At 43.1% G+C, this 19863-nt stretch overlaps 1 protein-coding gene across 3 annotated transcripts in view; it reads right to left on the bottom strand.

The window, feature by feature from the left end:
* cyth1a (cytohesin 1a) overlaps positions 1 to 17428 on the bottom strand; it is a 34027-nt gene extending 16599 nt beyond the window's left edge. Inside the window, exon 1 of one of the 3 annotated variants that reach the window (XM_030089415.1) lies at positions 17307 to 17428. In XM_030089415.1, the coding sequence (XP_029945275.1) occupies positions 17307 to 17325 (19 nt within the window). In that variant the 5' untranslated portion in view covers positions 17326 to 17428. Of the gene's footprint in view, positions 1 to 6106; positions 6346 to 12826; positions 12849 to 17306 lie in introns of those variants that run through there. The other 2 variants (XM_030089413.1, XM_030089414.1) reach the window with 2 other exon arrangements.
* Between the last annotated feature and the right edge of the window lie 2435 nt (positions 17429 to 19863).

Here is a 19863-nt window from a genome sequence, read left to right on the forward strand (position 1 = left end):
AGTACTCAACCATCTCGCATGTCAGTCGCCGAAGCAGTATTCACCGGTGCTGACAACAACACAAGCAAAGGTGAGAGAAGGACAGGCACAGGAGACAAAACAGCCAAACAACCGGCACGGCATCCACCGATCATTTGCATCGCATGTATAACCTCCAGCTTCTGATTTAATTTGTCACAGAGTCAATACAATGTGTCCAAAGTCTCACAACAGCCAGTTCCAAAGACTACGTAAACATGCGTGGAGCGTAACGTCGGATCAATTATCCACCAACATTTAACACAGAGCAGTCAGCAGGCTGTAGTGCTAACCTGAATGATAAACTCACAAAAATGTGACTTTCACAGTGTTTCCAAAGAGCTCCTCTTCATATCCCTTCACCAGAAACCAGATCCAGCAGCTTCTCCTTCTTCTTTTAGATCCAATCGCTTGATGTCAGTCAGTCGAACATCCACATGTCAAGAGGCAGAGGGACGGAGCCGGCTCTTCCAGGCGGGCCGGAAGAGATAGTGACGAGTTTTCTCAGCTGCGCGGCGCAGCTCTCAGCTCCCAGGCTGCTCACAGCACACTGACACTGACACAGTCCATTTGGGAAGGAGCCTTACTCACTTCCACGCTGCCTCCTCTCCCTCCTTTCTCTCTTCATGCTCTTTACTGTCACAACCATCAATGTGGAGGCTCCACCCAGTGGTCACTCCTCTCTCTGCCTCCTCTACTCCCACACACACATCAGGGACAGAAATCCCCTGAAAGCCTACACAGATTTTTACAACAAGATATCACATACGTAAGGAGTCTCATGGGAGAAAAATCTGACACATCGACTGTATCATTATAACTTGAATAGAAAGAAAGAGTGTGGGTTATTTAATAGTTCTTGGAAATAAAAAAAAAAAAAGGCAACCCACAATAAGATGTGAAATAAAGCAACAGTTTGGTTTGTTCATTCTTGGTGACTCTAAAAAAATGGATTCAAAATAAAGGGCCTAATTCAAGCAAATGAAATACCTCAGTATGAAGTGATCAGTCTTTGTAATAAACTCAAATTATTCTGTGAAAGTCTTTTAAATCTCACCCAAATCTGAAAACAATTCCAACGAATGAAACTTAAATGATAATATTACAATAAAAATTGATGTTTGCGATCATACCAAATTCACAAGTCTGAACCCTCCCAAACAACACATCCTACGTCTAAGTGGACAATTGAGAAAATGTTTTATTGCTCATGTTTGGGCGAATCGAGTCATCTCCCTTCGAGACACTGAGGTAGTGAAGTGTTATATATGAGCCGCTGTGATGACTCAGCAATTCAAGCCAGGTCCTCAGTCCCTGACATGTCACACACCCTCCAAGGGTCCAGTTTAACTTCAAACTGTGTTTTTCTCGCGGAGGAATCTGAAGATACACGAGGATCTTCCTGATGTTAACAATACTATTAAAGACATTGCAATAAAGTTTTCAGTGAGTCTGACTTGAGAGCATGAGTGTGTGTCTGCTTCATGGTGCAGACAGGAGCGGTGGCCTCATGTCTGCATGATGAATGAGTCAGCCTGGAGCCCTCTGCAGGCCAGCCGTCGTCAGTCTGCCATTCGCATGTTGGAATAGGAATCTTCTTTTCTCACGCGAAGCTAACAACTGTTTACACCCTTAACGGACATTTAAGGTGAAATAAGACATTCTCAAAGTGAAAGTGTGATGAGAATGACAAAAAATATATATATTTCATGTCATTTATCATATAAAGAAAGACGCTACAAGTCAAGATCGGACAGGTTTCTGCATTTTTTTTTCTCCTTCTGAGAAAACTTGATGAAATTACAGAACAAAGTAAAAGTTTGAAAGTCTGAAAGAAAAGGTGATGAATTGCATATAAGGCTCCTATTCATTACAACACAGCTCCCCAGCCACTGTGGGTTGTGACCTCTTTGGAAAGAACAAACGGCCAGTCGCGACCCCTCACCTATGGACTAAAGAACACATTCAAGCTGACAGTCGCTGGGCGTACAAGAACGCAAACCCCCCCGGTCATCTGAAGGGAGCCGGTCTGTTGGCACAGTGGGGGGTTCTTTCACCACAGGGCTTTTCTTTACACTCTTTCAAGAAACACAAGCGATATTGTCCCTTTTCAGGATGTTCACTTTGAGTGATTTCCAGACGGTTCAAGAGGTTTTTTTTTTTTCTTTTTTTTTTTGAAGCATTTGATTAAACAACACATCTTGAGATCTTGTTTTCTCGTTCTAAAGCTCAGTGCGGAGGGAGAGACGTCACAAAGGAAGGCTGCTCTGTCAGAAATGAACCTTTCACTCACATCGGGGACACAGCTGGGTCTGCTCTGAGACCGCTGTGCAGGAATGTGGGGACCAGAGGATGTGAGTGGGTGGGAACCCAGGCTGGAGAATGTAAAGCCGCCTCCACCACCCGACACATACATACATAGAGCTTCAATGTAAAGAAAACATACAGGGCCAGACAGCATAAACACACACACACAAATCCTTACTGCTTCAAGATCAGCTTTCTTTAGTAATCCCAAAAATGTTTTAATGCCATTAAAACTGCTTGGATAGGCCACTGTGGATTCTTCTCTGTGTTTTCCCTCAAAAGCGGAAGAGCTATTTCTTCTCACAATGCGAGGCTTTGTCCTCTGATGCTTTAGCCTTGATTCTTATCAAGCTTGTCCTACTATCAACATCCTCTCCTGCCAGTAAAACACACACATCCAGAACAGCACATGATGGCAAAGCTGGAAGAGCCACAAAGTTTTTGCAGTTTCCGCTGATGCTCCGCCTCTTTCAGAATGTTTATTTTTGTCTCCGTTTCATTTGAAAAAAAAAAAAAAAAGGAAAGAAAAATTCAGCCCACACACATATTGTGGGATGTCACTTCCTGTCAAGTCAAACTCTTGGCTTCCTGTTTGTGAGTAATTCTGAAGGATCAGTGAACGAAAGAAAGTTGCAACCCTCCCATCCTGCAGGAAAGGCAATATAATAGTAATTCTCTGGCTTTACTAACTTTATTTCCAACTCCATTACCTCATGGTGGCTGTGTCTTTATGTGTGAATCGAATATGGTACAAAATCAGGACGCATGAAACCGAGAAAGCTCTAAAACTGAGCATGTCTACAATAATTTCTGCTTCTATAAGCACAATATTAAGATATATGCACCAACTAATGCTTCAAAACCTTGACTCCTCTTCAGCTCATACACATCACATATGCTTCGCAAACAAAACAGAGCCCCACATGAGTCTAACCACCGAGTGCTCTGCTCCACAGCTGCCCGATAGGCAAATCAACATGCTCCCTTTACATGCCTGCACCGTGGATTTCCTGCCAGATGCCATTTTGAATTCCTGCCGTCTCCTGTCGACAGGAGTGATCCGAATTTTGGCGAGTGAGAAATAAACTATTTCTCGACGTGTTTCTACCTGCTGCAGGTCGGCTTACGCAAAGTAATGCTTGGGAGCAAAAATGGCTGACATGAAAATCACTCACGGCTCACAACAATAACACTGAATGCTGTTTTTTTTTTTTTTTTCATTTTTTTAAGAGAAGAAAAGCACAGTAACTAACAATTCTGTTGGCAAATGCCTGAATTGTTTAATTAATATTCAGGACGCATTAAACCTGAAACCTTATTTGTCATGCTGCTGACAGTTTTAGGACAAAACAAGTTATCCTCACACACTCAATGCAGACACACTGGAGATCTGATGCACCAAATGTTGGTTCATGATCGGTCGCTGTTCGCTGTCTTTCATAAATCCGAGTAATATCATTTGAAAGATCGTGACTCAGATCAACAACAGAATTCTGACTAAATCATTGTAATGGCTTCTCCGATATATCAGAAAAACAACATATGGGAGAAAGATATCACTGTGTAGAAAAGGGCTGTTCGCTCTGAATGATCAAATCACTCGCATATGATGTCTTACAGGGCCTGAGGGGGGAACCCAATCATTTTACCATGCTCATCTTTATCTTTCAATATGTACATTTACTGTCTTGTTTGTCCAGCATGTGCAGTGTTTGTCCCTCCGTATGTGATCCATCTTATTAATCGTTAACCTTAACTGCACCTACGAGGATCAACAGCATGCTGCAGTGCAGCACACAGAGAGCATCTGAAAGATTTTGGGGAAAGAGGGGTGGTGAGGAGAGTGTCAGCATGCAGTCACTTTTAACTTTCCCCGAGTAAGCAAGAGCCCCATGACCTTCAGGTTGCTTCTCTAGTTTTTTAGACAACCAGCCCGATCAGTCCAAAAAACAACTTATACATACATCTTTGATACTATTTTTCCATTTCATGGTTTGGGTGATGTTGGAGCCGATTCCAGCTAACAGTGGGGGAAGTAGAAAGTAGCCAATCATCAGAATAAGCACATTATATTAAATCATTCACACACCTACTGTCACATAAGCAATTTTAGAGTCAACAATTGATTTCTAGTGCATGTAGGCACAGGACAATATGTAGATAAGACCAGCTTCCTGGACTGTCACTGTAAAGAAAGACTGCCGATCGCTGTTCACTCCAATGACACATACGGTCTTAAATAATTACTGCCTGGCAAGCAGCCATGATTACAACACTCCAGCGTCAAACAACAGGTGTGACGCAACAAACGTGTTTTAGTTTCATACCTGGAGATTCACACACCCATTGTCATTTAAGAAATGCCCCCACTTCAGCACAACCTACTCGCATAAATTGCTAGTTTTTAGGTCCAGCATAAGCCTGCTAATGGCCCATTTGTCTTCGTCAGGTGTGCCAGAGCAGATAAACATCTGAGATATTTGGAGTTATGGATCCACCTGCTTGAAGTGCTTCCTAACTCCAAAACAAGAGGTCTATAACAATATCTTGTGCAGTAAATACATTTTCCATTAGAAGAGTAAATACACAGAATGAACAATGGCCTGAGTGGAAAGGAGGGCTGCAACCGATGCAGAAAGAGGGCTAAAATATGATTATGGGGAGATGATGACGATTATCAAACCACCAGGGCATTAGTGCCAGGCGGGGTGCGCTGTACCAGAGGGCCCATTAGAGCTCTCAGCACCGCTCATTAGGGAACCATTAGTGACAACTACTTTAACTTCCCAGACCACCCACATCTAAGTGGCAGAGACAAATGGATTCAAAAAGGATCGACTGCTCTTCTCCGCTCATCCCTCAGTCTGTGAAGCCAAGGCAGCTGCATGCCAGCCAGACTTACCGAGGGGGAGAAAAGGGCAGTGTGAGCTGTCTGAACAAAAGGAGCAGCAGCATATAACAGGATCAGTCAGTCAGACGCACGCTGTTCTCTAACACGATTAATGGTGATGCAAGGCAAGAGTGTTAATTATTGCTCCCAGGTTGACAAAGTCAGTGTGAGTTCATAAACAAAAGGTTTCCTGTTTCACACAGAATGCTGCACACAAACATCAAATGCAACAACAATGACCACCTTATATAATAAAAAGGATCAACTGCCAGCTACAGCATTACACGTGTTGGATTGGAAAGTGGCAGACTGTTTACAGCTTCTGCAGGACAATGAGGGGGAACTGTGTGCTCTCACACCTGTTGCTCAGGATTCAGTGAAAAATGACACCGAGGATGTTCACTGGGAGGGAAAAGCTGTTAAAACATTTAGTGCACCAGGGGATAAGTTACAAACGAGCTACTTGAGTGTTTGCACATGCGTTAGAAATATCACTTCAAGTGTTAAACACAAAGCGAGCCAGCTTAATTCACAAATACTGAATGTGTTACATTTACTCTCAAGAATCAGGCTGTGAATTAAGTTGATGTATAAAAAAAATGAGTAATCTGTTTAGTGTTTTTCGTGCAAGGTGAGAAGATTGGGTTTGTTTGCAGATCACAGGTGTTGCTACAACAGCAGAGTGAAGAGGATCATTTCAGTGTAAACACTAAACAAGGCCAGGAAGAGAGACGAGGCGAGTCGGTCCTCGCGTTGAGACTGCCGAGGTTTACCCGACTTTTAAAGACACACCGGCTGTTTAAACAGGCAAGTTAACTTTTAAAAAGTAAGTATTCGAACTAAAATATCTCGAATTAGCCATTTAAAACCCCTTTTTTTTCTTTTACTCACCGACTCCGTCTTCCGATTTGAGCACCATGCTGTCTTTCTCCTCGACTAATAAAACTTTCAAGAGTACAAACTCGGAATAAACACAAACAAAACGGATAAATTTATCGACTTCTCTGAACTTTTTTTCCCCTCAATACGAGTAAAGAAATCCCCAGCGGAGCCGTATCCTCGGTAAATGAGCGCAGTTCGTGTCGACAGCTCCAGGGAGTGGTGAGAGCGGAGCGGACTTCCACCAACCAGCGACACTCCTCCAAACTCAATGGAGATGACGCACTTCCGCCGCGGACTGTCACAATAAGAGCGCCACAGGAAGTGCTTTAGAACACTGATCGCCATTAGTCTATTGTAAAGTAACTTTAGTAACTTTTACTTTTTTGTAAAGCCACATTCTATGTAACTCTAGGTGTTTTTTTTTTCATGGATTCATCTCTCTTTTGAGCCTAATAGTACATTTTTGACATAAATTAATTAAATGCAGACTCGCCTCTTTTTAAGATATAAAAAGTGTTACACATCATTCAAACAGTAAAACACAAGGTCAAATGGATATTTTCTCCTTCCTAAATGAATTAACTTCTGCTTATAAAGTGGAATTATATATTAATAACATAGTCCTGCAGCATTAGAAAACAAACTTAAGAAATTATGTCAGTAAAAAGACCTCACAGTGATCAAGAAGGCTTCTTTATTTTTAATATATATTTTTTGTGGCAATGCCATGTCCAACACTGGAGTGAAATGATCATAAATGGATGGATGGAGGGAAAATAAATGGTAAAGCATCATAGCTACATAAATCTTCATCTAGTTTAAATGCGTCATGAGACGTACCCTCACTTTAAATGTGGCTAGACTAAACTAGACTAAGCTGAATGTGTAACAAATGAGCCAGATGACGCATCTGAGTTCCCACCCTGCCTCCCTCTCTCACAGACACACACACACACACACACATAGACACACACACACCTGCTGCTGAGACAGGGCGATGTGGAAGCACGTGGGGGCAGGGAGTGTGTGACTGACACAGAGCAGCGAGCCGCTGCTGATCTTGCGTTTGTTGGTGCGTCTGATTCACCACATCCGCCAAGAACAGACGTGCCTGCGCTCACATTTTCACCTCAGAAAAAGATGCAACCCCTTTTTTTATTATAGGAGAAAAAAAAAGAAGGGAGAAGCAACAACACCGGTTTCGGCAACCTGTTGAGTTGTTCAACCCTGATTCCTGTCCGTCGTGTTTTCTTTGACTTTTGCGCTGCATTCACTCCAAAACTGTGAGCTGCTGCAGTACTAACCATGTGGTGCACCAGCAGTGGTGAAACTAGTTCTGCTGTGACCTGTTGAAACTGAACAGCATGTTTTATGGCTTATGCAACGCCAGGAAGAGACGCGCTATCTTTGTTTGGACTTGTGACTTTAATGCTTTATTGCGGCTCATCAACGTATCATATTCAGCAGCTGATGAAAGGCAAACACATCTGATGAAGATCAGCCGTTGGTTTTTTAAAGTCTGCTAGTGTAGCGCTCGCTGGCCTGTGCCGCTGTCAGATAGGTGAGGGCCCAGCCTGTCCCTGCCTGTAGATGAACACAGTGAGGAATGCTGCCTTTAGCCAATGAAAGAGGCCAGTTACGGGGAGAGAAGCTCCTCTCCCTCCCTCTTTCTCTCTTTCTCTTGTCCACTATCTGCTGAACAGGAGAAAAAAGAAAATGCCAGGGAACTCTTTGCAGGGGAAATCAAGACCGACCACAAAGATTCACCCCTTCAGTTCTCACATCGGGGGCTTCGTCTTCAAGCTGTGACCCATGAATACGTCGATTGTGCTCCCTAAACTCAACCCCTGACAATGTAGCCTGTATGAAGCCAACCGTGTTCAAAACAGAGTTTCAATTCATTGTTACACGTTCGTCCGCCCCCGGAGCCCTGCTGTAAATCTGTGCCTCAGTGCCCGAAACAAGTGAACCCAGAGAGCGGTTTGACCTTTAAATGAAAAGATCGCTGGTTGAAATCAACACATGAAGAGTTTTGTTGTCTGAGACTTCCGGAGCCACACAACAGTTGCACTGATTCTCAGACTAATGTGGTATAATTTAGAGTTTATTAAAACACCGAATTCACGTCACACAGCATCAGAAAATGTATAGAGGGTTTTTGTTCATACATGGTGAAAGATGCAGCTGATTATTAGTTTAAATAGCTTGGAGAAATTCCTCAGAGGGACAAAAGAAGAACTGTGTTTGGCCACTTCTTGGTTCAGAACTGGGACATTTCACAGCAGTTTCAAATGGCAATAATGACATTATTTTTTGCGGCCATCACTGAGACACTCAATGAGATGACTCTCAGCTTCACTGAGAAACTCCTGCTATAATCCAGAAATATGCTAATTGTGCTGCTTAGCAACAATCATATGGTGTTTTATTGTGCTACTGCTTGTAATACATGACTGTAAACAAATTATCACTTGTTTTTTTTTTTATTTAAATGTTGGGTCCTAGCAATCATTATCTATATTCTTGCCTATCACAGCCAGTGGATGTGATGCGGTTTAACATAGACTGTATTTGACAGTGCGTCAATGTATAACCAATATTTAGCCCTTATGGTTGGAAACTCAAGAAAGAGTTTCTTTTGACGACTGCACAGTTGCATGGGAACCCTCTTTAAGCCGCTCAGTCTGCATAAGCCCAAAGCAACTCACTTAGCGTCCCGGCTTCATATTACGACAGAGCCGGTGTTGGGCCTTGCTGTACTATCTTAAGCCTTTGGATTACACTGTGTTTGCAAGCAGCGGAGCCAATCCTCAGGAGAGACTGTGGCTTTAAAGGTGCATTCATCTGCACAGAAACAACAGTCCTCTCCTCCTGCGCGGTGGCTGATAGCATATTCAAACCCACTGACGTCGCACAACAAAAACCAGCGTGGAGCATTGTGTGCTCATTATTAGGTTTGACATGTGGAAGTTCAGTACGGGAATGTTTTGTCTTTTCATTTTAACCCCTGGAACCTCCTCTTCACAAAAGTGCATTAGACATTTTAGAATATTTATAATGTTCTGTTTTCTGAGCACATGTGGTTTGTTTTCTCAAACGTCTGAAAAAGTTTTCAGAGGAAAGTTTCTTCGGCAGGTAAACACATTCCTGTTGTGTGAAATCACTGTAATGATCCTTCGTTTGGTTCAACGCCAGGACTCAACAATCATGACTGTAATCACAAAAGTACAGTGAGGAATTCACTGAAGCTAGGTGTTTTCCTTTAGTGTCAAAACAACACAGCTGCAGAACTCAAACTCACAATGTCAGGTCTATATTTCAAGATTTTTTTTGCTCAGATGAATAAAAATTATTCTGAGAAATGATCCATTGAGAGGAGAAGTCATGAGTGACCCCTGCTGGTCATTTGTGTTCATTACTGCTTTACCTACAGAAAAAAAAAATCAAAGTGCAAGTCAGGACATGTATTATCTATAAATAATCATGTTATTAACAAATACATGCCTTATGAAACACTTAATAAATCCACATATTTATATTTCAAATCACTCAGCGGAGAAGTTGCTGCATCATGTTGAACCACTTCACACAATAACACGCCCGCAGATTTTTCTTCCTCCTCCGTCTCACAAACAGCTTTGGGAAATATGTCGTGCATGAATGCCAGCTTGAAACAAGTAAACATCGGCCTGCCACGTGCATGCATGGCAGACATTCTTCAGCATTAGCCGAAGCTGAAGCCGCCATCCATCATGAGTCACCACATGATCTGGAACCTCCTACATGTGCTTGACAGGTGAATTCAAAGGTAATTGGACCTTTGGATCATCACACTCTATAATTTTCTCGGCGAGGGGAGGTGTGGACGCGAGTGATTAATTACCCGACATGGGTCAAATGGCAGAAAATATCGTGCAGGGGCTCGAACCAGTGAGAAAGTGATCCGTGGGAGGCCTCCCACAAACATGGAGCTCTCTGCAGTTTATACCGCACGACTCACACACACTTGCTCAATTTTACAGGAAAAGATTTCTGCCACAGACTGGGCGAGTCAGTTCTGGGAAGAGCATGTGAAATACAGAGAGCGCCTGATGAAGCAGGACAGCTCCAGATAGAAGAAGAGACACTTCCTGAGGCGAGTTTAACAGTCTTTCCTCAATGCATACTGTTCTGCCACACTGTCACATGGTTATCCCAACAAGCACAAGCGACAGAGTCCGAATAATTCAATAATAAAGAATCTTAAGATATAACTAAACTCCCTCGCTGCTCACAAAATGACAAGATCCGGATCAGAATGTACATTAGGCAATAACATGCTTGTTCCAATCATCATTTTCAAGCTGCCTCAGATAAGAATGAAGACTCTTGGGAAAAAGAAATGTAAAAAAAAATCCCCTCACTCCACCAGAAGGAGTCGACTTATCTCAGAGTGCTGAGTGGATTTCATGTGGCTGTTTGGATTTCCACAGCTCACTGGCAGACTCCCGTTCAGCATCCACACCACATGAAGCTGCGTCTTACCGGAGGAATGCAGCGCCGCCACACCTAGATCTAGGAATGTTGTCTTGTAAGTTTGGAGATAAACTGGGATTAACACAAAGTGTGTGCAAGATAGTGTGCATCACTGTGTTTGGCGTTTGCATCACCCGATTTAATGCTTCGGAGACAAAAGTGAGACGCAAGAAAAGAGATCATACGGAAAGAAGTCTTAAATATTGTTTTTGGAGACATTTTTCCTCACTGTGATTAACAATCAAAAATTAAAAATGTGATCAACTTTCCCCTCTTTTTCATGATCTCCTGCAATGACTGGTTACTCCATATGGACATAACACAATCCATGGCTTTGTTTTAGTCAGTTTTCTATGTTAAAGTTTGCTTTGTTTTATTTTTCTAGCTTTAAAAATTCAGTTTCTTGTCACAACAATAGAAAGAACTGAAAAAAGAAGTACATTTTTCCATGACATCATTTTGTTTAGAGATGTATTTCTTCATAAATTGCTTACAAACTACAGAGCATCCATGTGACTCAGGTAGACTGCTGTAATATCACACACACACATACACACACACACACACACACACGACACCAAGCATCGGTCTCAACCTGAGCACTATTTCAACAACTGAGGACATTGAGTAACTGTGATTATTGGTGAAATGGTAAAAAATTACACTTGGAAAGCTTGCAGGTCAGTGTTTCTCAACTGGCACCGCAAGAACCTGCCAGAACACGGTCTGAATTAATGGGAACTGATCAGCCTGTAACTGAAACTCGCTCTAATAATAACACATCAGACGCAGTCGCTCCTTGGACTCCCTTAAAGGTAGAGATTTGAAAAATTTGACTTTCACACATTTCTTTTTCTTCTTGGAAGCTTCTGTTTGACTTCCCTATAATGTTTTAGCAAATCAGTGATCAGAGAGGAAGAGCTGTCTTGGTCTCATATCAAGTATCACCAGATATATTTTAGGAGGTTATGTGATAATGTTGTTGATACATCGTGAACTTTCTGAACAAACATCAGATGATTCACGACTGAATCATTTCTGTGATTCATAAATAAAACCAGAAAGACACTGAGAGTACCGTACATTATCCAATTTTGTCACGCCACGGGTCTCCAAACTGAGCGGCTGCTGTCCCAACACGAGTCTTTTCGTTATTACACTTGGCGCTTAAACTTGACACAGTGAGGTGTTTGGCAACAGCGGCGGTTTCAGTTCACAAACTGAAATGTCTAAATGACTACCTGGTGTCACTGACCGTCCCGTCTTGACAAACATCAGTGAAACTTTACAGTCATCACATTCACGGCAGAACAAACCAGCTTACTTCCCTCTTTTAGTAACAGAAAGCAACAACAGATCACCTCTGGCAACGCCTGACGCTGATGCTGATTCCAGTGTTTTGTAATAACTGAGACAGCGGCGCTTCCCCCTTTCGCTACGCGGCCGGTCAGCTGATTCACCGCAGCCTGACGAAGCCGCTCCAGTCATGTCAACACACTCCCGGTGGAAAACCTGCACTCCACCCTGCTACGGCACACAGTGCGCTGACAACCGATCCAAAACAACACAACCTTGTTGAATCTGTAAATATTTGTGCAGATGGTGAGAATAAATAGAGTCCTAACTATCGCCTCCATCCTGCTCCTCCATCTGCAATCGAACTGGGAAGCTCAGCAGAGTTGCTTATCCGGGTTGAGGAGGTTACTTCAACACTGTCGCACCCCCCCCTCCTCCGGGGAGAAAAACGCCATCCTTTGACGGAGCAGCGATGATTCTGCCAGGATGTGTTTTCACCTGAGGCTTGCAGTGTTGTCACCCGAGCGAGAGCGTGTGTGTGAATACCGATGCAAAGTCATGGTGAACCCTGAGTCGGAGCTCCTGCTGGAGATTAGATCTGCTCTGCAGCTAATGACATTATCTCGCTCTCTCCCGGCGTGTGAACTCACGGGGCAGAGCCTCGGATCGTGCTAAATAAGGACCTCTTCCAAACCGCGAGACGCTCCCTCTGCTGCCCGTCCGCCTGCTTGTTTTCATGCGTGGTGGAGCCATGTGTTCACCGCCAGCATGGAGGAGCACTCACACACTGTCAATCAACAGGTTATGTGGAAGTCAGCTGGCACCGATCATAGTCTTTAAAAATCTGCCCCAGAATCAGAGCAAGAAACACCATCAACAACCATCATGCAACAGTAAAGATATCTTATTTGACTTTACCTGGAGCTTCCTGTTGTGGCTTTACAGCCGGCGACAGGAAGGTGTGGAGGCTGGACATGCATAGCTCACTCACTGTCCCCATAGATCCAGTGTCTGCCTTCGGCGTCGGTGTAGGAAGCGTCTGCCGGTGTGACTGCTCACAGCTCGTCACGATGCAGACGGAGGGAGACGAGAAGTTGTGGAGTGAGTCCCGGGTTTCCCACGGCTGCTCCTGACAATCACCCTGAGCTCAAAGTCCAGGGAGGAAGTCAAGCTCTGAGGTCCGGCGGCGGCCTCACCTAATCCAGCGGTCTAATGCCTGCCCAGCTCTCCCACTCGCCGACTTTCTCTTCCCTTTACAATATGAACGTGCAACTTGGTAGGACGGTGAAATCACTTCTGCTTTTCTCCCTCTTCCCCTTTCGTGCCGGTGCCTCAACCTCCCTCCATCCTCCTCTGCTCTCTCTCTTTCTATTTCCACTCCTCTCTCTCTCTCACTTGCACTCTGTTGCTGCTCTACATGCTAATTCTGGCAGATTGCACACACTAGTGGAAAAACAAGGGTATATGATACTAAATGCATTTACAACTTTTTTTTTTTCTGCAACCTTGTCAAATTTGAGGGCAAAACTGATTCCTGAAAAACACGGTTCCTAATAAAGAATCCACTAGTTTCAATGAAAATGATGACGTACTCTGTGTTTTTGTTTTGCCCGGTGTAGATTCTCAGCCCCACCCTTCTCCATCCTCTGTTGCTTTTAACCACTCATCATTTTTTGGCTCCAATCCTTGTACATAAAAATAAAAAAATAAATAAATAAAAATCAAGATTTCATTGTTGCTTGGCAACAGGGTAGAAGAAATGATTTGCTCCTGGGCAAAACACGCTGTAAGCCATTTGTTTTGATTAGATTATTTTCACACTTATTGAGGGTTGATCACCATGACACAGACATACTTCTGGGGTCTTGAAGCCACGTGACAGACTCACCAGCTTATAAAAAGATCTGCCTCAGATGTGTTGAAAATAATTAAAAATGTTGATTTCATCTGGGATTTTCACCTCACAGGAACATTTACCTCCATTTCCAGTACAGGTGCTGCTGCACCTGACGACTGGAATGACTTCACATTCCAGCGCGACCGAGTCTTCCTTACTGTTGAACTGCAGCTTCTCTCATTCAGAGTCAGTCATTAATTCATTCTCCGTCTCTGCCTGCTCTGTCAGTCAAGCTGCCATCGAGGGCAGCACGTTGGACGGCAGGCACTGAATCCCCCTCAAAAAGTGCTGAGTTTGCAGAGTTTGAGTGGCAATGACAGTACTTTGGATCTAACGAGCATTGCCCAGCACACTGCCGGAGGCCCACCCAGCCACCCACCCACCCGTTTGCTCCAGAATGACCCTCGCATGAACTGCAAAGTCAGTCGTGGCTTCTTTAAATGCCGCAGCTGCACATCACCCTGAGGAACAGTCTTGTCACAGAGGACCAGCGGCATAGCACACAGTGCAGTCAGCAAAAAACGTGTTCCCCCCTCCTTTTTTTTCCCCCCCCTGCACCTCTGCTTCACTCCACAGTACCTGAGTGACTGACAACATCAGCAAGTCACTAAGAACCTGCAATAAGGATGGGAGGTATTTGGTAGGCAGAGAGACAGATAGATAGATTGATAAAAAGATGGGTGCATCGAGTGCCTCGTCCTTCGTTCTCCCAGCAAACAGATAGAATCACGTGTGCGTGCGCCATTGTGACTGTCAAGTAGCCTTTCCAGAGTCCACTCGGCTCTGGTGAAAGCATTAGCCTCAGTGCTCGCTGTTCATTTCAATTGATTACATCATTTCAGCTCGTCGGGAATGTGACCTGCAACAACAATGGCCACAGATGTTCAAAGTTTGGAGCTTTACGTGCCAACACATTTGTAATTTATATGACAAAGCAGTGAAATTGTAAAGTTAATAGTTATCACAACCACGATGAGAAAGCAAATGTAGTCAGAGACTAATGCTTATGTTCTGCTTTTGACTTGTTATGCATGATGTGCAGTGATGTTTGATGTAAAAGATTTGGCCTTGAACCAGAACAGATCCACTCTTGCTTGAGCAGCACACGCCACCAGGTGGACAAAGCTTGCAACAGCACTTTTTGTTGACACAAGTCACTCAAGCAGAAAACAAGAGGGCTCACACTTCCGGCCCAAACTCAACAAAAAAAAAAAAAAAGTGAACCACCTGGATCGTCTGGGAGGTTTGGCGCTCGTCGATCAGAAATGTGTGGTCCAGTCTGATGGCTGAAGGAAAACACGGCTGAGTATGAATCAAGAGGATGTGTTGGTGGAACTCCTACATAGCAGACTAATGTTAGCAGCACCTCTGGTGACTAACAACTGGCTGGGTGGGGGCAACCGAAACAGCTAAAGTGAAAACACCACCACTTTTATACCGATAACAGACTGAATGCGTGTTATTGTGCTGATAATTGCACTGTGTCTCAAACCATTAATGATCTGCTTTTGGATGCTCAGCCAGACTGACGCACCGGAAAGTGATCGTGTTTATAGTCATCAATCAGTCAAAACCATGGAGCCTCAATAATCAGGTTGGTGGCTTACGTAATTATGAAAAGCAGGAGCAAAAATAGAACATTGAAACTGCACATTTTCTTAACATTTCTTACTATTTCTGTCACGTTTTTTTGTCTTTGGAATACGATATGTCGGATAGGTCCGCAGAGATTTATTTGCGGTGGCAGTCTGAGTATGCTTTGAACATGAGAGGAGCTCCGAACTGGAGTAAACCTTCTCTCATCGTCACACGCACAGAGAGCGACAGCTGGGAAACATCATATTGAGGCCAGTAGAGGCATCTCTGTTTCTCTCAAGTCAATCAGTTACGCAAAGAGGAGTTTTCAAAGCTGGAGGTAGAGAGAAAAGTCACGGAGCACCAAACCGCAGCAACCACGCGTACCTGTCACTGTAGTGCACCACGCCTATGAGCGCGCACTCCGTTTCCTTTGTGTGTGCACATTTCTTCATGCAAAACAACACTGAAGCGGCACTGACAAGTGCAGGTAGATGGCAAAGCACCTCCTCCCAAAAAAAAAGAAAAAAGAAGATAAAACAGACACATCTTGGCAGCGTGCATCTGAAGGCCTTTGAAGTGAGTCTTGAAACAGAACCACACCCAGTAAAATCCCCAGACAGAAAGGTTAGGGCACCAGCAGCGAGGAAACATCACTGAAACAGAGCAAAAGGCACAGTGTGATAATCCTGTCAGAAATTTTGGGGGAAATGACTGCATCGATATCGCTACGAGGTTATAAAGCCCACAGATTATCCTCAGATGAATTCCAAGCCCTCAATGTAATGCTCGGGTTGCATAAGTTTGCATTAATAATAAAGTAAAGTGCAAAGACGCGTTTGTACTGAAATGAAATGAAGTCTGGGAGACTTGAATCCCGTCGGTCGATGGATTACCTCTATCCCCACTTCAAGGATTCTCAACAGTCCTGTGCTGAGGGACAGAAGAGATGATATGACTTGCACGTACCCATTCGGCTCCACGAGCTGCCGGTTTGACTGAGGGAGTGTCGGGGACAGGGGGAGCGCTGTGTGAATGCTCTGGAAGCTCGAGAATGTCTTCCCTCCTATGCTTCACACATTAGCAGGTAATTACATAATAGTCAACTGATTCTTCAGCCACACTGCGAACAGGAAAGCACTGACAAGGGCAAAAGGCTGCAAATAAATATGATTATCCCGTTGTGGAGCTGAGGGAATCCAGGCTGCATGGGCTGTCCACGCTGTTAGAATCCACTGCTGTCTGCATCAAGCTTATTTTCCAGAAGTTCGATCAATTGTGTGAGAATATGAATCAATCACTCTTCAAACATGAGGCTGTTAGAACAGTATAAACACAAGTGGAAGACTGTGCCTGCCTCTTTTCAGCAGAGCATCACTTGATTTCTTGCAATGAGGCCATTGCTGGAGGATCTATTTTGAGATGCATTAAGCTCACAGAAAAAAAAAAAGACTAAACTGCTAAATAATTGAAATGGAGCCTCCATCATGTCCCGAGCTGAGCCATGGGCTTGCTCATTGTGGCCTGACATCATCAGGATAGTCACCGTATGCATGAAGTCAGCTCAGAGTTTCCCGTATAGGATGAGACCAGTTTTATCAGAAAGTAGAGAGGAAAAGTGTGTCAGCCATGCATGTTCAATTAATCAGATCAGATTAGGTAAATTCCCCTGAGAGATTCAACTTTTTTTAATTGATTTTTTTTCTGATTGGATTTGTTTCTACATTACTGACACATCTGCACACGATGGTAAATAATTCATGGTGATGCTGAAGTTGGTGAAGTTGGGATGTTGTGCTGTCATGGTGTCAGGCTGGAAGCAGCAGCAGCAGCTGGTGATTCGGCATTTCTAACGTGTTGGCGAAGCAGAGCTAAAAAAAAAACAAAACAATATTTAAGTGTCAAAACCGTGCGGCGGAGACAAACCGTGATGCTCCCCCTCCATCCCGGTGGTCCTGATGCTGCTGCAGGCGTCACCGTCCGGGGATGTGTCACCGAGCGGCCGCAGCGATCCGGATACCTGGCCGCTCCTGTCCTGTCCTCAGCCTCTCTCACCTCGCGCGGTCCAGCTCGTCTTCTTCCGCACGAGAGCTCCTCTTCAAAAAAAAAAACAAAAAAAAAAACGTGCTTCTCCTCCGCTTGTTGCCGTCTTGTTTGCGGTTCCCGGTGTGCCGCCGTCGGCCGGTTGCTGCTGTTCATCCGGTGGTGAAGTGCAACATGCTGGCCCCGCCCACCTGGCGGTGACGTCACGCCGTAACTTCAATAGAAGTTCGCGGAACACTTCACCGGGGCCCCAGTGTAGGTCGGACCCGTCTGTGGGACGCTTCAGCAAGATCTTTTTTCTTTTTTTTTTCTACAATAAATCTGGTTATGAATAATGTATTATTATTATTATTATTATTATTATTATTATTATTATTATTATTATTATTATTATTATTATCCCTAAATTACATAACATTTTCAAGTGAAAATGTAAAGCTTAGATGCATTATGGGTATTCGTTTACACAGCAACAGTGCTGGAAGTCACTGGTAATGCAACTTTTTGAAACTTTTCTGAAACAAATAAACAATGCGTTTTCACCTTCAATGTACATAAATTGGAATTTAAAAACAAGCTTTGGTGAAGGAGCAACGCTGCACATTATATACAAGGACTGTCAAGGTTTCATATTCAAAGTAGAGTTCTGCTTTTTGTAGCTTATGGAACTCAACAATTAGCATGTGAGTTTATATTATATAGGAAAAATGTCAGAAAATACATTTCACCAGAAGTTACCACTGAATGTGCAGCCTCGTGGGGCTGGAGGTTTGTAGACGTTTCATCATTCAATACCTCTGCTTGAAAGATGTTTGTCATTTACTGAGCAAGGACACTGAAGTGATGACAAATATTCTGTATTGGTTAGAGAAGAGAGGTTTCTTTCCACCCCCTGCAATTTTTCCAGCTGTGAGAGTAATAAAGGTTTATCTTATCTCTTATTGTATCTTATGCTCCAGATGTTTCTTTATGTTAATGCAAATAGATCCAGGTAAAATATATTAAAGTCTACATTTATTTAAGAAAATAATTGAATCATATTCAACCCCTGAATTCAAATGTAGTTAGATTTATTCCACTATTAAAGATATTTGAGGCCATGAATATATAAATGTGTGCAAGTGAAATGAAGTTAATTGATTTCAGAACTGAGTTCGGAAAACTACCAAAACCCAACAACGTAATATTGCATTAGCAAAAATTTACCCTATGACTCACTTGATGCACATCATCAAATATTTGGTGACACTAAGATTGAATAGGATGTAGAGGTGAAATCCTGTCAGCTCTTCTCATTTATGTTATTAAAGGTCTGATGGTTCTCAGGGATCACTTCAGCATGCTTTTTAAAGTGACCAAACTTGTATTTGTTGCCCATACACTTCTTTTCATATCAAAGTCAAGTCTCTGGAGTCTCATGTCTTATTTTTTTTGGAAATCAAGGTCCGGTCGAGTACCTTCAATGCCACTGCAGAACTTTTATGATAAAGCCACAAATAAAAACTGTTCAATCTATCTTGAATGAATTAGAAGCAGCAGTTATTTTGATGCTGAAACCTTGTTTTTAATCCGCATCAGATATTTGCAGCCAAACTGTCGACTCCATGTTTGATATTTTCCATCATTTTAATGCACTGAGCCATGAAATACACTCAACACGACCGGACTTCTCATTGGTTTTGGCAAATTTCTGCTTTGCAGCAGTCAAGATCTTTAATTCTGTGGCGTGTTTTGTGACTTAAATGTGATTCAAATTGTAATCTTTTAATACAGAAAAGCAGCAGTCAGTACAATTACGAAGTCAGGTTTGCATCACAGACACAACACACACTTTTTAGGTGTAATAACTGAGTTGAAGTTGAAAGCAAAAACTCACCGTTGGCAACACGTCGACACATCATGTGGAGAAAGACTGGAGCCGTTCTTATTTTTATAACATAAGGCTGCATGAGCGAGAAAACTTTTCAAGTAATTGAATAATATCACAACACTGTTAGTCCCAGCTGGAGGTCGACTGCCTGTCATACTTCTTTTCTTCCATTTCTCATTTTTGTCAAACAAGGCTTTAATCTTATTCATTAACATTCATTACTTCTTATCTCAGCTTCCTAACAATAACGACCAAAGTGCATTACAGTAAAATCATCACTACATAGGTTTCCATTGAAAGCAGGAAGGGGAGAAAAAAAAGAAAAAAAAAAAAAACCACAACCAAGACAATCAGTTCACAAAAGTCACAACTTTATTGCACCTTTTCAGTTAACTATTATGCGGCAGGAGCTGCTTTCACTATGAAAGCACTCCTGCCCGGTCAGAAAAGGTGGTGCAAAATATAGAACCATCAATGCAAACATGTTGGAAAGTCCATTCACCCTGGAAAATGTTCCTTTGTGTCGGTCAGAGGATCACACCCGACCTCGGTTTCACAGCAGACGAACAT

The sequence above is a fragment of the Salarias fasciatus genome, chromosome 4 (assembly GCF_902148845.1).
Source record: "Salarias fasciatus chromosome 4, fSalaFa1.1, whole genome shotgun sequence".
NCBI lineage: Eukaryota > Metazoa > Chordata > Actinopteri > Blenniiformes > Blenniidae > Salarias > Salarias fasciatus.